The 20,139-nt window shown below is 39.0% G+C and overlaps 1 protein-coding gene across 1 annotated transcript in view; it reads left to right on the top strand.

Annotated features, from left to right (window-relative positions):
* The window catches only part of CAMK1D (calcium/calmodulin dependent protein kinase ID), a 224,035-nt gene that overhangs the window by 111,042 nt on the left and 92,854 nt on the right, over window positions 1-20,139 (top strand). The window contains exon 2 of the mRNA XM_018553723.1: window positions 7,981-8,112. Within this exon, the coding sequence (XP_018409225.1) occupies window positions 7,981-8,112 (132 nt within the window). The remainder of the gene's footprint in view (window positions 1-7,980; window positions 8,113-20,139) is intronic.

Below are 20,139 nucleotides of genomic sequence, written 5' to 3'. Positions count from 1 at the left end.
TTCTTTTTTTTTTTTCTCCTAATTTTACCTTTTAGTATGGCAGGGGGGGGGGGGCTACTCCTAGAGTTTTTCTTTAAAGCACACCATCTAGAATCATGCAATTATTTTAATATCTCTGCTACTAATTTACCTTTTCTTATATGGAGGGGTGGTATGTACTTTAAAACTCCTAATAAAACTGATTGATGGAGTATTGTATGTTATGCTTTTTCATGCAGGAGCAAACTAAATGTTACACTGAGCACTGAGTAGAGAGTGGGTCTGAAATGAAAAGCAAGTAATTCTGTTACATGTCAGGAGAGATGATGTGTCTGTGAGCATATGTGGTGCTCATCTTCAAAATGGCTCTGCCAGTTGGGATCTTCTCATTCAGAACTTCAGAAATTCAGAACAATACATTGTTCACCCAACAAGTACCTCTGCTAATCTATGCATGGCACGTGAATTCTAGCATTAAAAAAGAAAAAAAACCCCACACAAACAGGACATTGGTAGTTCATACAAACCCCAATGTGTTATTAAATTGGCAAAACAATTAACATGGATCCATCTTAGTTATACATCAAGAAATGGACAACAAGGAAACCTCTAGTACAATGCAGTAATCAGATGTGCAGGGTTATCCCTGTTCATCTGTATAGAGTTGAAAGTTAACATTCTAGCCTATTCAGCTGCAAGTCATAATCTATCTCATCACTTAGCAGTAACTGCTTTTGTTTTGATGTCTTAAATCAGGGAATATTCTGACTCAGAATGTTGTATTAGTGATCTATCCCTTGCTGAGACCTCTACGCCTGGCCTGTATAAGCAGATATAATCACTGCGGACAATCCTTATCAGATAGCTGAGCTCGCCAAATACCTTTTCATCCACAAATTGCTTTATTGCATGCAGCAGGGTTACAGCAGACAACAGGATGCAGCAGATGAATGAACAGACGGTATTTGAAGGTCAGAGATGGTAATATTTCCAAGCATGCAATGCAGATTAACATGTGGTCCTGTTACAGTCAGCCATTTTGATGCCAGAAGACAACCTCATGTAGAAAGGTGGAACATTACACACAAGGGGAGGGAATGCAGAAAAACATGATGCAATAACCCAAAACGAACCACAAGATGGCAGCTATACAACTGCCAAAGATAATGGCTTAAGGAAAATGAACTATGTGATACTTATTTCACATTAATATGGACACCAACTATGAATTGTGTGATATCTTACAACTGTGTAACAGTACAGGGAATGTTTAGTGATTTGTACATATTTTATTTACATAATATAGTCAGGACTAAAAAGTAACATTTAAAAAAATATGCAATTAATATTATGCAGTATTTTATCCAGCCAGCAGAGAGAGCTCTAGTTGCCTTTGTACATATTCAGCTATTTCAGCTTTTAATCAGACAGAGAGAGCTACAAAGCAACCTTGTTTGCAGTTCTATTTCTTTAGCAAACTGGTAGTGGGAATACTTTTTCATGTAGGGAATCTTTATTTGTAAAACAGGTACTGCATACATAAATGAAGTTTATTTAAATGAACCGTTCAAAAACTATTAATAACAGAAAAAAGTTACATAATATAATTTCACTATCGCTTATATTCATACTGCACTCCTCACTAGTAGTACCGGTACATAAGCATTATTGCTCCAGTCAGCATATGAATCACACTTTACATGTGGAAATGCAGGTTTTCCTTTTTCAGTTTGGAATGGGTCGGGTCAGGTTAAAGTTTGACTTAAGTTTATTATGCGTTTCTAAAATCAGTTGAAAAAGTGTACCAAAAGGAACACTTTTTATAGCCTTCATACTAAATTATTTACTTAATTATTTCATTATAACTTTAACATATTAATATATCTTTGTGAAGTATTTAAAAACACACCAGATCTATTTGCAATACACAATCTCTAGTTTCCAGACTTGCCCGTGAAGTAATACTATAGTTCATGAAATGCTTTTCTGCATCAATGAGCACTGAACGTGTGAATGCCAACTCCGCTCTGCCATCATAAAATATTCAGGCAGCAAAAATTGAAATGAATAAATAAAGCAACTGTTTCCTGTAACAATAGTTTGTTTATCTTCGAGAGTAAGAGATTGATGCATACTATGATGAAGTGAATGAGTGGTGACTGACTAGTGAAACATAAGCTGGCTCGGACACATTTGCTTGCTCTGTAGGGCAATCTAGTGGAAACGCAGAGTCTCAACTCAGCATATTTTACTCGAGAGAAGTCAGCACTTTAGAAGCCTATTTAACACCAGTCTATTTCCTTCTTTTTCTGTTAGCGGATTTTCTGCCTCAGTTACTTCAATACAACCTGCACTGCAAAGAATTTCACTAACGTTACAAATCCTTACCATCTTGTCTTAATTGTATTGTGATTGTAATGTCTTCCTTATATTGTAAAGTGCTGCTCAAACTGTTGGTGCTATATAAATCCTGTATAATAATAATCAAACAAAAGTTCAGACGGTGAATTAGAGGAATCAAATACAGTGCAACCTCCTTATAAAGAATTTAAATATGGGATCCTGGTATAATGGAGTTATAATATGTTTTTAAATGATTCATTTAATGCCTAATTTCAGATGCAGGGAGTCATTCAAGCCAGAGGAAGACTGCTGCTGGGTTGCCGAGTAGTGAGTTTGCGCGGTACAGCAGGTCACGCTCTTCCAGGTATCAAAGGTCAAAAACTATAACTAGTGGGTGTATCTTCTGCCTATAGCAGTTCCCGTTTCCAATAGGCAAACAAGCCTATTGGTACTTGATTGCCCTGAGATCTTAATATATAATGCTATCTGGCCAAATAAGCCCTGGAATCAAGCAAAAAAATAAAAAGGACAAGAGTACCTGTGGACCTCAAGGAGTCAGGCTTGGAGCATAGTATAATTACAGGAGAGTAGCCTGTAATGAAGTCTCAAGGCTGGTGGAGTCAAACTATAGTATGATCCAGAGACTGTCCAGTGGGTCAGGGCTGGCAGCAAGCAAACCGTATTCCAGGGACAGTTCCAAGGTCAAGGCAAGTGGCAGGCAAAAGGTGTTCCAGAGACAGTCCTGGGGTAAGGCCAGGGTCAGTAAATTGAGCACCCCCGCCAATTTGGCCAGGCAGGGCAGAACAAGCAGCATTGGGGTGCTGTTGAGTAACGGAGATGCTGCATGAGGAGTGCACTGCCGCTGGCCAATAGACGTGGAGGGGCCATTGTCTCCATAGCGTGCAGATGCAAGCAAAGCCAAGAGCGACTAGTAGACTGTAGTGTAGGAGCATTCTAACACAGCACGAGCAAAAACTGGTTTTCATGATTTTAGTTGGTCTGGGCTGGATCAGTCCATTCAGAACTCTTATTCATGTAGATGCTGCAAAGTTAAACCACCTATACGTTTCTATGTCTCCCATGGGCTTTACTTATTTCCTGGCACCTGCCGTTATGAGGGATTCCCTGTTGGATATTTTATTTTACATAATGGTTCTTCTCATCCAAATAAATATAAGGAATGCAACAGGAGGAGCTGGAGAACACAAATGTGGATGGGAACACATAAATTCCAAGTGGTTAGGAGCAGAGTTGGAAATATGGGCAGGGTGGTATCAGTTTTGAAATATAAAAAACAGAAATGAAGCCTGGCTGACTGTGCTCCCCAGGCTTCATATACCACTAATATGTCACTTTGGGTTGGACTGTCCCTTTAATTAAACTGTTTAATTTTTCACTTAAATCCAGGGACTCAGTGGAAAAAGAGTTCAAAGCATCTGTATTAAATATAACCATAAATTGGTCACGCATTTGTGTTATTTAATTCACCTTGGTGTAGATTATATTCTGCCCAAATTTGCACTGTATTGATATCCATGAACATCATTTTTGTAAATTGGGAAGATAGCATTGACTATATGTACGCACATGGCAGACGAGGGAATTGTTTAGTGGTGTGCCAGTTCTGTTTTCTCATAAAGTCTTCCATTATGAGTAGCTTAATACATAGCAGAGGCAAATGTAGGATATTCATGATTCTTTCTGGCCTTTCTGAAAATGCTCATATTTCATGTAAAGCGGTTCTTTACCGATATTTATGTGGAATCAGAACAAGTCTATGACTCATCTGCTCTCTAGTTGTTGAGACCCTGCAAATCTAAGCCACTGTTAAAGCTGACCTTTACACTCAGAAATAAAATTCTACCAATGCACCCCTCTATGTATGATGATTAATAATAACATAGGCATGTCAGGTGTAAAATGCTGGGATTGTGAAATACTTACTCTTGCAGAGCATTCACTTTCTGCTTTGAAAGGGCAAAACGATTTCAGTTTCCCAACGCAATGCACACTGGGATCGCCTTGTCATCAGCAGAACATTTCTGGGAAATATCATCTGAAATCTCAGGAGATCTCAGGGAAAGGCCTTTCCTCCCCTGAGATGATGTGCATGGTCACATGTCCTAGTCACATGTCTAGTCACATGTGCCAAAAATCCAGAAAGTAAAAGGAGATCTAGTGACCTGCCGTTAGTTAACATGGTCACTGTCAGAAGTAAGTTATGCAAAGAATACAAAGCCAGCAATTATCTAGAAGTATGTGTTTGTGGATTGTCATTACTAAACATTTCGGTGTGTTTGTTGTTATTTTAAAAATATGGGTAAAGGTCCGCTTTAACCTCCAGCTGGAAGGACATTCTGTTATATGTAGTTCCTGACAGCTGGACTATCACAATTTGCTCACATTGGTTCATCAGTTTTGTGCTTAGTCATTACATCGATTCTTAAAAGATCAGAGGCCTACTCACATAAGAGGCCATTTATGGAAACAAGTGCAAATAAAACTGTTGATATTGCCAGTAAAAGTCTATGCGCCTCATGTTGTTTAAATCTTGTGCAAGAACAAAAGGAATGAATGAAAGAAAAGTGGTTTCTGCAGGCTACACCTCTATTATGCTTTGTTTGTATTAGTTTACATAAATTACTTCCCTTATACGTAATGACCAGGTAAATGGAAGCCCCATAAGATGAGACAAATATATATATATATAATGTATATTATCTGAGTTCTAGAAGATCCCACATGATCAGTCAAGAGCTGTGGCTAAGACACGGATTATCTCTTTAATATATGCTATACACAACATACCTAATAGTAGTTAGTGACATTCAACTAGATCTGAACTGATCCTTAGCTCTCTCAGCTCTGTTCTCAGCTTCTCAGTGCAGCCCCAATCTTTTCAATTCAGACCCCAGATCAGTCCCCATCCGTACAATTTAGATCACTAATGTCAAGGAATGATCTAAGGTCTGAATGTAATAGAACAATGTTGACATGGAACTGCACTGGGAGAATGGCTGCTGAGAAGAAAATGGACTTGTACATATTTTGATTCCTCATGATATAAAGGGACAATAAGCATGCGTAAAGGAAATGTTTTTGATCGGGAGGTGCAAGGAGGTGCAAGGTCGTATTTAAGGAGTAGCATTTCTTTCCCTTGCAAGGCAAAGTAGATCAACTTTTTTCTCTCCATCCCTAGCAGCATATACTTACCTTTCTTTCGCTACTTTGACACTTCAGTCAGCTACAGAGATCAAGGAAAAATTGTCTTGTGTAAGCTCAAGTTTCACCAACACCATGTGACAGTGAAGCATCAATCAACGAACACCCTGAGTTAGAGTTCCATTTTTGCAGACCTAAATGTGACAGATAGAAGGTAAAAGGATTTAAACAGGCCATTTACATCTGCCTGCTTATATACCTCACAAGGGTCCGTTAAGCTTAATTTTTTCCTCCATCACAAGCTCCAATTCAGCAGGGGAACGGTGAGAATGTATTGCAGTGGAACCGGGCCAAACAATACTTATAAAGAGCCAGAGATCTTTATTAAATAGGACTGCTGGTGCAAAAGTAAAAATCTGCATGACTATTAGCTCAGCATTTAAGTTTCGGATCTTAGCACTATTGCTAGAGACTGCTAGTTGTGCATTGTATTTTTTTTTTATGGTATTTACACTCCAATTCTGTATTGCATGTATATTCTTTCCCTTACATATCACTGTTTTTTAGCATGGTATGGAAAACAAATCATACTTTGTAGACTCAATAAAACGTTTTGATTAAGATGACAAAGAAATGTTCCTCATAAAATTGGTGTTTTTCTGCAGATTTCTGTATTAATGGTAAACAGATCAATGAACCGAGTGGATCTGTAAGCAACAGTGCTGGCCTAATCCATCATCACTGTGTATTCAATAGAAGATCATTTGTATGTCATTCAGCCAACAAAGAACAGAAAATGACATTACTTGTATCTGAATATTTTTGAGAAAAGTGTTTTTTCTTTGCTGTTAAACTTTGCTCTTTTATATATATAGATATAGATATATCTATAGATATAGATATATCTATCTATATCTATAGATATAGATAGATATATCTATATCTATCTAGAGAGAGATCTCTCTCTATATATATTTATATACTGTATACACATATATATAACTTGTGCTTAGAATTATATGCAAGCAGTCCTGGAGAGCTCCTGCTGAAAATGCTAGCGTACAGGCTTCTCAGGGTTTAGCACCTTTGTTTAAGCTGTTTAATCATCAGCTGTGTGCCTTTTTCTGGGCATATGTGTGGAGTTTTTGAGCAAGGCAATGCAAAGAGGAATGGTGGCATTAACCTGCAACAACCAATATGTTTTAATTACACTGTAATCCAACAACTGAAAGAATGACTTCTGATTGCTTGCTATGGGATATTGTACTAGGGACATCACTCTTACTTATTTATTAATACTCATTGTTTTCTAGAATTGTACAATGCTTATGTGAGTTGTCAGCTTTTTATATATGTTATTTATAGATTAGTATCTGAGGCAAAGCTTTCGTAGACGTTGAAGAGTAGGAAGAGCCACTGAAGCGACCATGTGTTCTAGATAACAATACATGTCTACGACACCCCTTAGCTGTGGACATGTGTTCAGTGGATGAATTAAATATTTTTCATGGGTTCTACTTAGTAAATACACAGCCCATATCAGAGATGACATTGCACTGGTACCAAGCCATTCTGATAATCTCAAAGAGGTCCAGATAAAATTACAATAGTTTGTGTTCTATATCAGGGAAACAACTTTTAGGTTGATTATGTTTACAGACAGGTGATCCAAAGCATTCATTACCCACTTGTGGCTTTAGATATTATGTGGTTCCCTATTATAATACATTTTCTTATACCTACGTCTTAAATAATTGTTTTTCCTATTGTTTTTTTAAAGCCTAACTCTAGGAATAACCTATTTATAACACTTACAGGGTTATTCACAAAAGGGTGAAGAGTTTGGAGAAGGCAGTAGTGAACAATCTAGGACAACATAGCTGATTTGGAGAAATTTTCCAATTCAGCTCACTTTCCAGTTCAGCTATGTTGTCCTAGATTGTTCACTTCTCCTGCCTTCTCCAAACTCTTCACCCTTTTGTGAATAACCCTGTTAGTTTGGGACAGCTTTTTTACCTGTAATTATCAATATGTCACATCTGGAGGACTGCAGATGAGTCTTGAAATCACTGTAGTAGTCAGTACCTCATATAGGAAATGTTTTCCTTTTCTCGGGTGCTGGAGCAACTTCAGTACTTTTAAATTGATAGAAGGCATTCTTTCATTGGATGAGGGTAGTTTGTGATGTCATCAGCCTTCCACCTCGTCCAATCAGAGAATGCCTTGTGTTCACTGAAAAGAATACAACACATTTTCTGAATAGAGATAAAAATAGATTATTCCTAGAGTTCAGCTTTTAGGGTTTCTTTCCACCATGACTATGTTTTGTGCATTTTACTGACTTTTTATAAGTATTTGTATTTATAGCATTATGTAATTCCCATAAAAAATAAGATGTTATTTCTTTATCCACTCATATTTTGTGACCTGCATGTTCTGAAGACCTGCATGCAATAAAACTGGTATCTCTAACTTTGTGTGTTGTTTTTTCCATAGGGGAGCATTCTCAGAAGTGGTGTTAGCCGAAGATAAGGTGACCGGTAAACTTTTTGCAGTGAAGTGTATCCCAAAGAAAGCTCTAAAAGGGAAGGAGAGCAGCATAGAAAATGAAATTGCTGTTTTAAAGAAGTAAGTACCAAGTGAATGTCCCCACCAATGAACTTAAATTTCACTCCCCCATAACGTTTGTATTAATTCCCCTCTTACCATGTCCACTCGGTTGTGCTCAAAATACATACTCACACACCTGTTGAATCCAGTGTTGGCCTGTGGTAATCCGCCAATCCACTGCTCAATGCCGGGTCCTATTACACCATCTTCCTTTCTGATGTTTTTGGGAGCTAGCTGTCCCTTCCTGGTTCAAGCAGCCAGGCCCCACTTCTCTGGCTTTTTTTTCTCTGTGTTGAAGCTTTTGCTTCTTGGGATATGTGACATGCATATAACAGGAGGCTTCAGAAGCGGTGGAGATGTCATTTTTGCCTAGGTGGGGGGTTGGGATGAAAAGGAAAGGGGATTGTAGGGATGAAAAGTGTTCTGTATCAGTGAAAGTGCACTTTAAGACAGTATGAAGACACTGACACTGCTTTTCTAGATTTAACAAGTTAACTGCATTTAACACTATAAAATAGGCCCCAATGGATAAAAAATTCCAATGAATAAACAAAGAACCGTCAATACAAAGCTGCGAGTTTCCTAATTTAATGTACAATGATTTTCAGCTTTACTTTATCAGGAATCAGTGAAATGTCTCATGTATAAGACCCCCTACACTGAAAATCTGCTTTTCTGGCTTCACGCTTAGGATTCAAGCTGTTTTATACAAGTGTGGCTAGCCAGCACACATATGCTTAAGTGGATTTATGTAGAAAGAGAAAATAAGTACAGATCTGATATGATGTGAGAGCTTATGTAAATATCTTTTTCCAGAATCTCCCAGTACAGCAGATGCTAAAGCATGATTGGAGTGCGAATGTACGTGACTTTTTATCTCTTCTGCCATTTCAAATTTGATGAGAACTTATGTTTTACATGGCATGACCAGCTTATTAATTTGAATAGCATGAATATTCTGCTATTAATAAGCAACTTTAATATTAGAGGCCTTCTGTTCTGTGTTTGCATACAACGTTTCAAGCAATTAAATTACCCTCTTGAAGACTCTTTTTTTAAGAGCGTACAGTATGCAGCTTTATATATTTAAACTGCTAATCATTGACTTGTTTATGCAATAGAAAAGCAACTTAAAAGGCTGATCAATATCTGATCATTAAGTGAATAGATTAGTGGTTGTGACGACCCCACCTGTCATATCTAGAAAAGCAAAGACTCATTGCTCCATTCCACCTCTGACTGCAAATCAGTATACACACTGGGTGCAGACTGTAGTGTGCTCCCACTCCTTAAACAATATCTCTCCAATCAGCTGCACAAGACCGGAATCCATAAAATCCAAGTTTATTGTTGTAAATTCTATACAAAGTCCAAAGTTTTGGGTAAATACAGCATGTACACCATCATAAGATCTCTCCCACTTCAGCACCACTCACGCGTTTCACCACCTGGGGTGAATCATAGAGGTGAAGTCTCTATTTTTCCAAATGCTTATATCTGCCAGGTCGTAGAGTACACTAACCTGGCTAGAAAGAATTTCCAAATACCATACATAGGGGGACAACAAATTGCATCACACCCCCAGTCAAAAAGATCACACATAGAGCAGGGCGGTAAAGACCAAAGGCAAGCCGACATCACATGAAAATAACCAAAGAACGTTGGTAAGCCGTGACCACAGCAGGCATCTGCAAATGGATACAAACTTTTCTCAATTTAACAATTCTTATATAAAACCAAATCACATCAATCCACTAATGTGACAATGAGAGACGAATAGCAAATATTAAATATATCTATATAGAAAATTTGTCGTGCTGAGTGAGCAGATCTCCATGCAATCTCCCATACAAAATCACATTTAAATATAACCTGCATCAACAAATTGATAATAATATTTTAGATCATAGTAATTTAAATAAATATCTATACAAAAAGACACAGGTACATGAATAGGAGAAATGCTTACAGCCAATATTGAATCGTCTCCCATTGTCATATATTAAAATCATTAATTTTGTTAATAATCATTATAAAAGAAATAGAACTCTAAAAAAATTATCACTAGGGCTAACTATCAATACCTTTGGGAAAATCTAAAAAAAATCATTATATCCATGACACAACAGAGGAATATAAAAAAGATGTAAAGAGGATGAAATCCATAAATATGTTTAAATACTTTTTAAATCCACAGATTGTATAAAATATTCGGCTCAGCTGAATATGCTGAGCATGTTCAGCTGACTGAAGGCAGCCGAAGCCAGCAGATGTATGGCTGATTTTCGCCAATGTACGGCTGGAATTAGCCTGACAGAGCCGAAGTGAATAGCCGAACGCAGTTTGACTCAGTTCACTTCGGCTTGGTTATTCACTCGGTTGCCTTTGGCAGCTTAGTGAATATTCCCCTTTGTCTTTTGTCCTTGTTTATGTGTTTTATATTGTTTCATACCCCTCCGTATGTCTCCATCACTCGAGAATGTATCTGGCATTTTCCTCTTCCTCACATTTACATCCAACAGTGATGTTGAGGTAGAAATAGCCGATGTAGAATATTCTCCCTCCGTGTCAGAGAAGCTCAATCTTTTGGGCGTTTGGCTAGGAGTAGAATTAGATTTTAGGTTAGAGGTCCTCTTTTCACTCTTAAACCACTTCTGATACCATCTATAGGTCCGGCCTTCCCAATTATACACTTTGGCTTAGGTATAATCTTGTTGATCACGTGTGAATTTAGAGCATTTTGTTTGTATAATCTCTTCCTCAAGGGAATTCAAAGTCTGATTTAGCTGTTCATCCATTTGTTTAAAGATCGGTTCTTCTTTGATCGGTTCTTCTTCAATTCGCATTTATATGGTCTATGTTAGTATGTATCTGATCCAAAATTGTTTGTTCATATGCAACAATCAGACTCATCAGTTTGAATGAAGCTTCATCTAAGACCATAAGCCAGTCTTGATTTCTCATCTGTTACCTCAAATGAGGGAAACTTTTTTATTCTTAGTCCCCTCAGCATCCGTTGTTCTTAATGTACTCGAAGAGGCTACATCCCACCACAGGCATCATTCTTTGCTCAAATACTTCTCCAAATTCTTAAATAAATTGGTACATTTGAGATTATCATCTGAAGCCTCTGATGAGAAAACTTGAGCACTCCTTGCCTTGACTGTCTCTGTTGATCACTAGACGCCTGTAAGCTTTTATAATTGTCCTGTGATTACTTTTGTTGTACCTGGTTGAACAAAAAGTTTTGGTTGAGCCTGAAAACCCATCTCATAGATTTTGCAACGCTTGGCTGAAGCACCTAGAGATCTTGAGGTTTAGCCATATCTTCCAACTGTCCCTCGTTTGGAGGGACTGTCCTTCATTTGGAACCAAATCCTTCTGTTCCTCTTTGCTCTTCATTTGACCCTCTTTTTTGTCTGATGAATATGTCTATGAAAAGGTTCTATTTAACAATCTCACATTTAGTTTACTAATTTGTATTAAGATTGTAAAGATCTCAGTTTAACAGTCTAAGCACATATTTTCACTACACTTTTGAGGATAGGAACACAGGTTAATCTATACAGAAATGTCAGTAGTTTTATTACCAGCATTTATGCTTTAAAAGTGAAAACATCTCCAGCCTTCTGCCCAGCAGTTGCAAATGTTTTGGAATAACAGAGCCACTAAATTTTGTGTGGACTCTTCCTCTCCTAGCTGCAGTAACAAGCCCAAGTCTGGCTCTCTTCCTGACACTTACAAGGTCCTACCTATGTTTAGGCACTTGTGGCTTCTCAACCAGGTGGAAAAGCTGGTGTGCAATCTTTTTTCTAAGAAAGTGTCACAGAGTGGGTGCTACATGGACCCCATGCAGGACTACCCCTTGTATCCTCAAAGGCCGTGTCTCTCACAGGTCCATTGTAGCATTGTTAGGGCGGAACTCACATGGCGTTGGATGCATATGAGCACCCCGGCAAGGTGTTTTGAAGGCTCCGTTTAGCACAAATGGTCAAGACTCCCCTGTTGAGCAGCAATTGAATCCAACAGAATAACACTAATTGAATATTGCATGAAACGTTCAGCTCAGCGAGTTGCAAAGCAAAGGTTGACGAATGGGAAGTATGCCTTAAGCCATTTTGCTCAGTGCACTCTTTTAGGTTCTGGAGGACATTGAGAAGTTTTTGAAAACACATGCTGGTCACCCCCATTTGAAGTCCATATGAATGTAGCCTATGCCTAGCATTAATGCAATAATCTTGAATGAAATAATAATAATTGTTAAGGTTTAACAGTCTGGAAGGCATTGTCTAGAGACTGTGAATGTAATTAACAAGATCAACCCTCAGGGCTTTACTAGTAATTAGAAGGTGATTGCAAAAGTAACTGCTTTATACTCATTGTAAACTTGTATGATTACACTAGCTTTATGACATCCGCATAAAAATAGTATCGGTATCAGAGTTTACCAGTACATAGATTGCATAGTGCCTTAGTATTTCTCTCATTGTTAGCATGTTGCTTTAATTTAGAAGCTATCTTACAGCTACAAAATTCAGACTACAGTCATATGGAACATTACAGCAATATGAGTATAGCAAGAAACCCTGTGATAGTGACAGTCATTCTCAGGAAAGGAATGGCATTGGTCCACCTAGTTTAGTTGCATTGTATTGGCTGATCAGTGTTGTCTATTCGAATTGTCTTTAAAGTGCATAAATGTGTACTTTTATAGAAGGACAGAAAGTGCTGGAAAATCCCAAATTTTACAGTGGTCACTGGAACAGGGATAGAGGGAAAATCTTTCAGGCTAGTTTCAAACCTATGTGTTGTGGTAAGCCATGGTAAAAGGCGTGTTTTGCAGCACTTTACTGCAACGCACGATACAATGTATTATGTATTATGTATTATGTAATAGAATTGACTTTTCATGTATTTGTTTGAAACACTTTGAGGATTAGAGCACTTTCATGGAATTGCTTTTTATGTGTTTTTACTATTAACACTGATTTCACCTATTGGATGTAGTGATATATTTGTGGATGCTGGGTGCATGCTGTGAGCAATGGATTTTCAGTATATATTTGAACGCAGTGCACTTTGTTATTAATAAACACTGTGTGATGTGTTGCAGTGCCATTCGTTTAAAATGGCTCAACAAACAGTACAGTAGACATCAGCGGACGTGCACCTCATCCAGCTATATTCTTTCATATGTTTATTTTGATAGCAGCATCCCATAGGTCATGAAAGCCAAGGTTTTGGGCCTTATGGGGTCCCTTCCTCAAAGCGACATATTGTGTGTTGTGGTACACTAAGTTAAAAAATAAAAACGTTCTGGTTTGTTTTTTGTTACAATGCTGTGCATTAGCAGCCCAATCTAAATCAATGGGCTACCGTAAAGTGATAATAAAGTCAAAAGGCTTTGAAGCTATTGCAAATGCTAATTAAATCACTTACAATGGATGCTGCTGCTTGATGTTTCAAAGTTTTAGTTTCCTGCAGAATCAGCTGGTCCTCTGATCATTGGCCCTGATATCCTGTTTCAGGTTGGCCCCTATGGAATCACCCTTGTGTCTGCTAGTAAACTGAGACACAGCAAGACATGCCACTCCCCTCCTCCCCCTCCCTCCTCATTTTTCCAAGATAGTAGATGGACAACTGTTGGAGACTGCTCTCAATCGATCTTGTACTGGACAGGAGGTTCAGGGAAGCCGAGCTGAGAGAGTTGGAGTCAGCATTCTGGAAACATGACTAAGTGCTTTGGCAAAAATGTAAAGAAATACATTACAATGTGCAATGTATAGTTGCCTGATCTGGATTCATTATTGAAATAAAGTATGAGAGTTTATTACTACTTTAATGTTACTAGAATGGCAGAGTGTCAATGTGGCCTTAATGGGGACAGCTTTTAGTACGACTACTGTCTAAGAGGGCATATGCCAAGAAATTAGATAAAAGGAAAATCCCAAACAGGACATAGAAAGCAAACATAATGGACAGGATTTTAACCATTCCCTAAACAAAACAAAAAACACATCCACCACATTATAAGTCCTCCAGGGATTTCCTTACCTTGCTGCTTGTAGCTATCTTTCCTCTCTTATTTAGTGCTTTCTACACCCAATTAAATGGGAATTCACTAAAAACATGAAAAACATGGAACAGCTGCCATGCTCCTCCCAATATAAAAGTCCTTTAAAAGTGCAACACATATTACATTTATTAAAGTTAACTTTATTTTCTGATTCGAAAAAAGCATTGTTTGGTTAACGTCTATACACACTGTTTTCTGCATATTTTGCAAGCACAAATTTCTGGTTCAGCTGCTGAGTCACCAGTATTTATCTAATATCCATATATGATATGCATACTTTTCTGGCCACTTTGGTCTATGCTCAATAGCACATTGCACAATATTTTATAACGTGGTGCGAATTCCTAATTTGAACCTTACTGCGCATTTCTAAAGAATATGACTCATTTATAATCTCCAGCAGCATTAATTTTCCACTGTAATCCTATGGCCTTTATGTTAGCAAATAGGGAAATCTAAACCTTGTTATGCTAACAAGTTCCTGTTTATTTTTACAGAAAATATGGCTTAGAATATTATTTCATTGACATTGGAGCATGACTGATCTCCCTCTTTTCCGCTGCCTGCTGTTATGTAAGCAGCTTAATGAAAATACAAATCCTGTTCAATATAATTCTCTCTCTCTAAAAAAAAAATAGTTTTCCTGCACGTGAAAGCAATCTTTCTTATTCAAAGTCCAGAACCTGTGTTAAGTCTATTTTAAGAACATACATCAAACTAAAACAATTAGCATCCGCATGAGACTGCAGAATAAACCAATTAATGTCTGTGGAGGGCTTAGGTAAACCTGGGAATGAAGTCAAGTGAATACATTTAGTTCAGAGTGAGCATTAAGGTAAAATAGTAGCAAATGCTGTGACCTGAAGGAAAATACTTGTATTCAAGAGTACCTGTCAACTACTAACTATAGACCCAGCCAGTGTGAGGCTAAATCCAGTGACATCAATAGCATTTGCTTAGGGAACAAGTCACACCCAAAAATAGACCAAACTGTTTAGTTTTGCTGATTCTGGTGTGATGTTCTTATTTTTTCTAACCCCAAAATAAACAGGGATCATGTAATTACCAGTAAGTAGCTGCGTACACTAATAAGTGCAATTAAGAAGTAATGTTTCTGTTAACTTGCACGGAATAGTGATGGCTGCTTGCTGCAGTTTGGAGACTTTTGGATTTCACCTATTCCTTAAAGTATACCTGTCAAGAAAGAAATATGTGCTAACCTCTTCTTGTGAAAATGTTAGTTTCCCGGCTGTGCTCTGCTCCTTTATTCATATCGCCTGGATAAGAGACTGCTCATGAACTGCTTGGTCTGTGTATTTACCCGATGGTTGCCAGCTGATTTCCAAGGATAGTCCTTGGGTTTGAAGGTTTCTTACTGTCAACAGTTCTCACTTGGTGCAGAGGCGTAACTAGAACCTTTAGGCCCCGGTGCAAGAAACCATGAAGCCCCCCCCCCTCCCAACCGCCATGGCACCGCATGGGTAACAGGAAGGCTGCAGAGGTCCCCTGGAAGCCCGGGACTTCAGGCAGCCGCTTGTTTAAAATGTTAGTGCGCTGTCGAGAACGCCGACCCAGTATATGCGCTTACGTACAGACGGGATTATCGAGGAAACCTGCATTTATTTACAAAGTGTTTGTTTGTAATGGTTATTTGTGACCGTTAATAATATACCATCTATGGCAGTAAATGATGGATGGAATTATATTAACAATCACAATTAACAATTTAAACGAAATACTTTGTAAATAAATCCCGGTTTCCCCGATAATACTGGTCTGTGCGCAAGCGCAGATGCTGAGGTCGGCAAATTCGACTACATCTGCGTTCTTGACAGAACACCGGTATCTGCGTTTAGTATCGGGGCATTTTCACGAGTATAAGTACTTGTGAAAATGCCCAGTATTGGCAGTGGTGTATTCCTACTTAAAAATATAATGCATTGCTGGGACTTGTAGTCCTACACATTTGGTGCTATTCTGCATTGCTGTATAATCATCATACAGCAATGTAGAATACCACCAGCTATGTGGGGACTTCCCCCTTCCCACTCCAAACTTACCTTCCTTCTCCAGCAGGGCACTCTTCCTCATCTCCCCGGTCAGGGGGCGGGGTAAGAGGGTCGAGTCCTCATACAGCAGAATTTGCTTCCCGGCGGTGCCTGCAGCATATTCTGCTGGTGACAGCCTCTCCCATCCCTGCCGCACATCTGCCCATACATGTTGCGGGCGGCTGTGCGGCAAGGAAGGAGCAGCACTCTCGGGGGGGCTTTTCTTCCTCGCTGGGCACCCCCCCAAGTGGTGGTACGCCAGGGCCCGGTCGCACTTGCGACTGATGCGACCCTGGTAGTTCCGCCAGTGACTTGGTGTAAACTATCCAACTCTACAAGAACATCCCATCTTTTCAGCTTGATAGAAACTATTCTCATCATGCACTTATAGTCGACACTGTTGCATTAAATCACCCATCACGTTCTTTTGTGGCGAGTTCTCCTTGCTATGCAGCCCCTACCGGGAATCTCTTACTCTCCTTCTACATTCTCTAGAATGTAAAATGAATGACAACTTTAACAAAGAGAGTGAGAGACCCTTCAGAACATTTGAGACATCAGTTTGGGTAAACTCAGTCTTAACACCTCATCCATATATACAGCAGCACAACAGGTGGGCTTTAACACCAGACCGCCACATATATGCATACAGGCAGCACAACATGTGGGCATTAACACTAGACCGCCACATATATGCATACAGGCAGCACCGCTGTTCTGTGCTGAGAGCTTGCTTACTTGGCACTCCCAAAAGGAAATGAGCTGCTCGTGGGATGGGCTTCCAATCATGTAACCACTGTGACAGCCAATCACTGCTATCACGTAATCAGGATGCTCACCTCTGACTCCCAAAAAGATGCATTAAAAACTTCTTAAAGGGCCGACGGGAGCCAGCTGCAAGGGGTTAAAGCAACCCTATGAGCTCTTTCAATAATTCCCAGGTTTCTGGTGCATATAACCTTCCTTTTTGTCAGTCTACTTCAGACTGATGTTGGAACTTTCCAATCCCCCAGTGCCTTCTTAGTCTTCCAACACATTTTGAACTTCTGCTGTACACTCAAGTGTTCAGGAAATACTGCTGAGAGCTTTCTGCAACTCCTAGGGAAAAAAAGTACCTTTTCATTTAATATACTTTCTATACTTTATAAAATTGTAAAAGAGCAAAGGCTGAAATGAGACCTGTGAGATTTCTGGTTTGAAGAATAGAAAAAAACAAATGCTTTGTGTCCTGGATTTCTCCGGAGAATTGTGTGATTTTGAACTCTGTTACTAGATAAATTGTTTCAATGTGTAACATGCCATGCCTGATCATATCCATTATGAACTATCAAAATAGCTAATAAAATCCTTTCCCTTTGGGAATGTAAGAAATGGCACTTGCTTTCCCAAGTATTTCACCAAATGTACCTGCACATAAATGGCTTAGTAACATCTTTGCATCTCTGGGACTATTGATCTACAATCATCTACCCATCAAGGTCCACAACTATGTTAGTTTAGACTGTTTGGTATTTAAGGGTGATAAATCTGTTTTTTAGATAAAGTCGGATTTGTTTTCAAAATACACGAGTCCTTTTTGAAAGCATGTGTTTTTTAATACAAATTTATATAGTGCCAACATATTCTGCACTAATTTATGTACAAAGTCACATAAACAAGAGCAATGTAAAACACCTCTAGATTGCAATGATTTGCTTTTATATATTTGAGATGAATACTCTTTTAGTAGAGTTATGGCAGATAGTTTTTCAGATTTATTGACCTTTGAAGGAGGTGAGCATTGGTAATAAAATATTGAGGATGAATCAAGTACTGTTTAACAGGCAATAAAGCTTCAGGGGTGCTGGTAAAAGAACTTCAGAGCTGCTGCTAACGGAGCTTCCGGGTTGCTGGTAGAGGAGCATCAGTGGTGCTGGTAGAGGAGCATCAGTGGTGCTGGTAGAGGAGCATCAGTGGTGCTGGTAGAAGAACTTCAGGGGTGCTAGTAAAAGAACTTCAGGGATTCTCTCAAAGGAGCTTCAGGATTTCTGGTAGAGGAGCGTCACAGGGGCTGGTAGAAGAACTTCATGGGTGCTGGTAGAGGAGTTTCAGATGTACTGGTAAAGGAGCTTCAAGGTTGCTGGTCATGGAGCTTTAGGGGTGTTGCCAGAGCAGCTTAAGAGGAGCTGATAGAGGAGCTTTGGGGGCTGGAGGAAGGCTTTGTTACAAAAAAAGTCATCAGGCACCTTATGGTGAATTTGTACCTAACATTTATGTTCAGTTTTTTTTTTAAATTCCTGATACATTTTTACTTGGAAATTCTAAAATGTCTGTCACTGTTATTTTGTTATGCATTTTTTAATATTAAATATTGGTGTTTATGTAACCTGTTAAGTTATTTAATATGCAACTGTTACCATAAAATTATAAGCTTCTAGTGTCTAAATTGTTGATTAGTTCTTATGGTCAAGTCAGGAAAACAGTCTATAGTGTAATTGAATAAACATTTGTTCAATTGCTTTCACATCCCATATTGCTGGGCTTGGAAGACTGGAGGAGTTAAAGCGGGATTACTAGTTAACCTCTGTCCGATGAAGCTCTGTCTGAAGGTCAGCACTCAAACTGATTATGATGTCTTTTTTAGAAATTATTTTAGGAATAAATTGCCTCTGTGGCCTCAATGTGAGTCTCACAGGTAATTACTGCCTGAGAATGATCAGTGACTTTAAACCTTAATTCTGTTGTATGGTGTTTATCTTTCTAGAGGTAACATTTTGATTAAAGCTGGCTATAGATATAAGATGGTGGTCTGAAGCTCTATCTGCAGAATGATTATTTCTGCAATCATGGCCTGTGACGACATGGTGATCAGTTTATAAGTTAAATGTGTATTGGTGTTGAGTTGTGTTTGAGTGCGTTATGCTGTGTGACCTGGTTATGGAAAGACTATCAGCACCATCCCTCGTTATCTCCCATTGTTCTCTGAGGGAGCTCAGAACAATGAGATTCTGGCCAGGCTCCTGCTATGGCTGTCTGGAGTTCGTTAGCAGGTGGACACCTGTGGTGTTGAGCAGACCGATTGTCTGGGAGGGGAGGGTGGATGTGATGGGATTATATTCTGATTTCATCACTTGCTGTATAAAAGTTTGTGCAGTTGCTCAATAAAGCAGAGTTTGTTTCACCTACACTCAAGCCTTGGCTAGTGACTGGGGAAACTGGGAGCTAAGGATCTTCAGGTTGCAAGATCTCCTCAGCAAGGAAGAAGACAGCGGCGGACATACTCATCCTGAGTACGGGGGTCCGTCACATGGCCTAAACATGCATGTCTGTTTAAGATGAAGTGGCCCTCTTGTTGGTCCACTTTAGGAGGTACAACAGTGATTGGGCACATAATTCTATCTTGGAAAATTGATTTTTCATAGGCAACCATATTTAGCCAGAACCGCATAACAGCAATCCTGTTCACTCCCTGAACCTCCATCCACAGCTTGGAATGCCATAACAGACAGTTCTATACATGCTTGCTACATGTAGCTCAAAAGTCTTATGGACAACAACATTTAAAGCAGAACTCCAGGAATTTTTTTAATTAACCCCTGCAGTGGGGCAACTCCCGCACTGCAAGTGTTAACTGCTCATTTATGTCTAGGTAAAAAAAACAAAGATGTATTCAACCAAAGCTCCGAGCCAGCTTCTTCTTAGACTGGTCCCTAGAATGTCACTTCCCCTCCTCTGCAGCAGTCTAACGTCAAGAAAAATCATCACGTCTAAACACTATGCATAGACATGAGGACGCTGAGGGACATTCCAATGTGTGGAGGAGATGGGGACAGACTGGAGGGATCCCTGTGACAGCTGGCTGGCTTGGAGCTTTGGGTAAGTATATCTTTGTTATTTTAACACCTATACACAAACAAGCAGTTAACCCTTGCAGTGTGCGGG

Source organism: Nanorana parkeri, unplaced genomic scaffold (genome assembly GCF_000935625.1).
Source record: "Nanorana parkeri isolate BGI_ZX_2015 unplaced genomic scaffold, ASM93562v1 scaffold128, whole genome shotgun sequence".
Classification (NCBI taxonomy): domain Eukaryota; kingdom Metazoa; phylum Chordata; class Amphibia; order Anura; family Dicroglossidae; genus Nanorana; species Nanorana parkeri.
The sequence above is the reverse complement of the archived record's forward strand: the minus strand, read 5'-3'. Positions and strand labels throughout refer to the sequence as shown.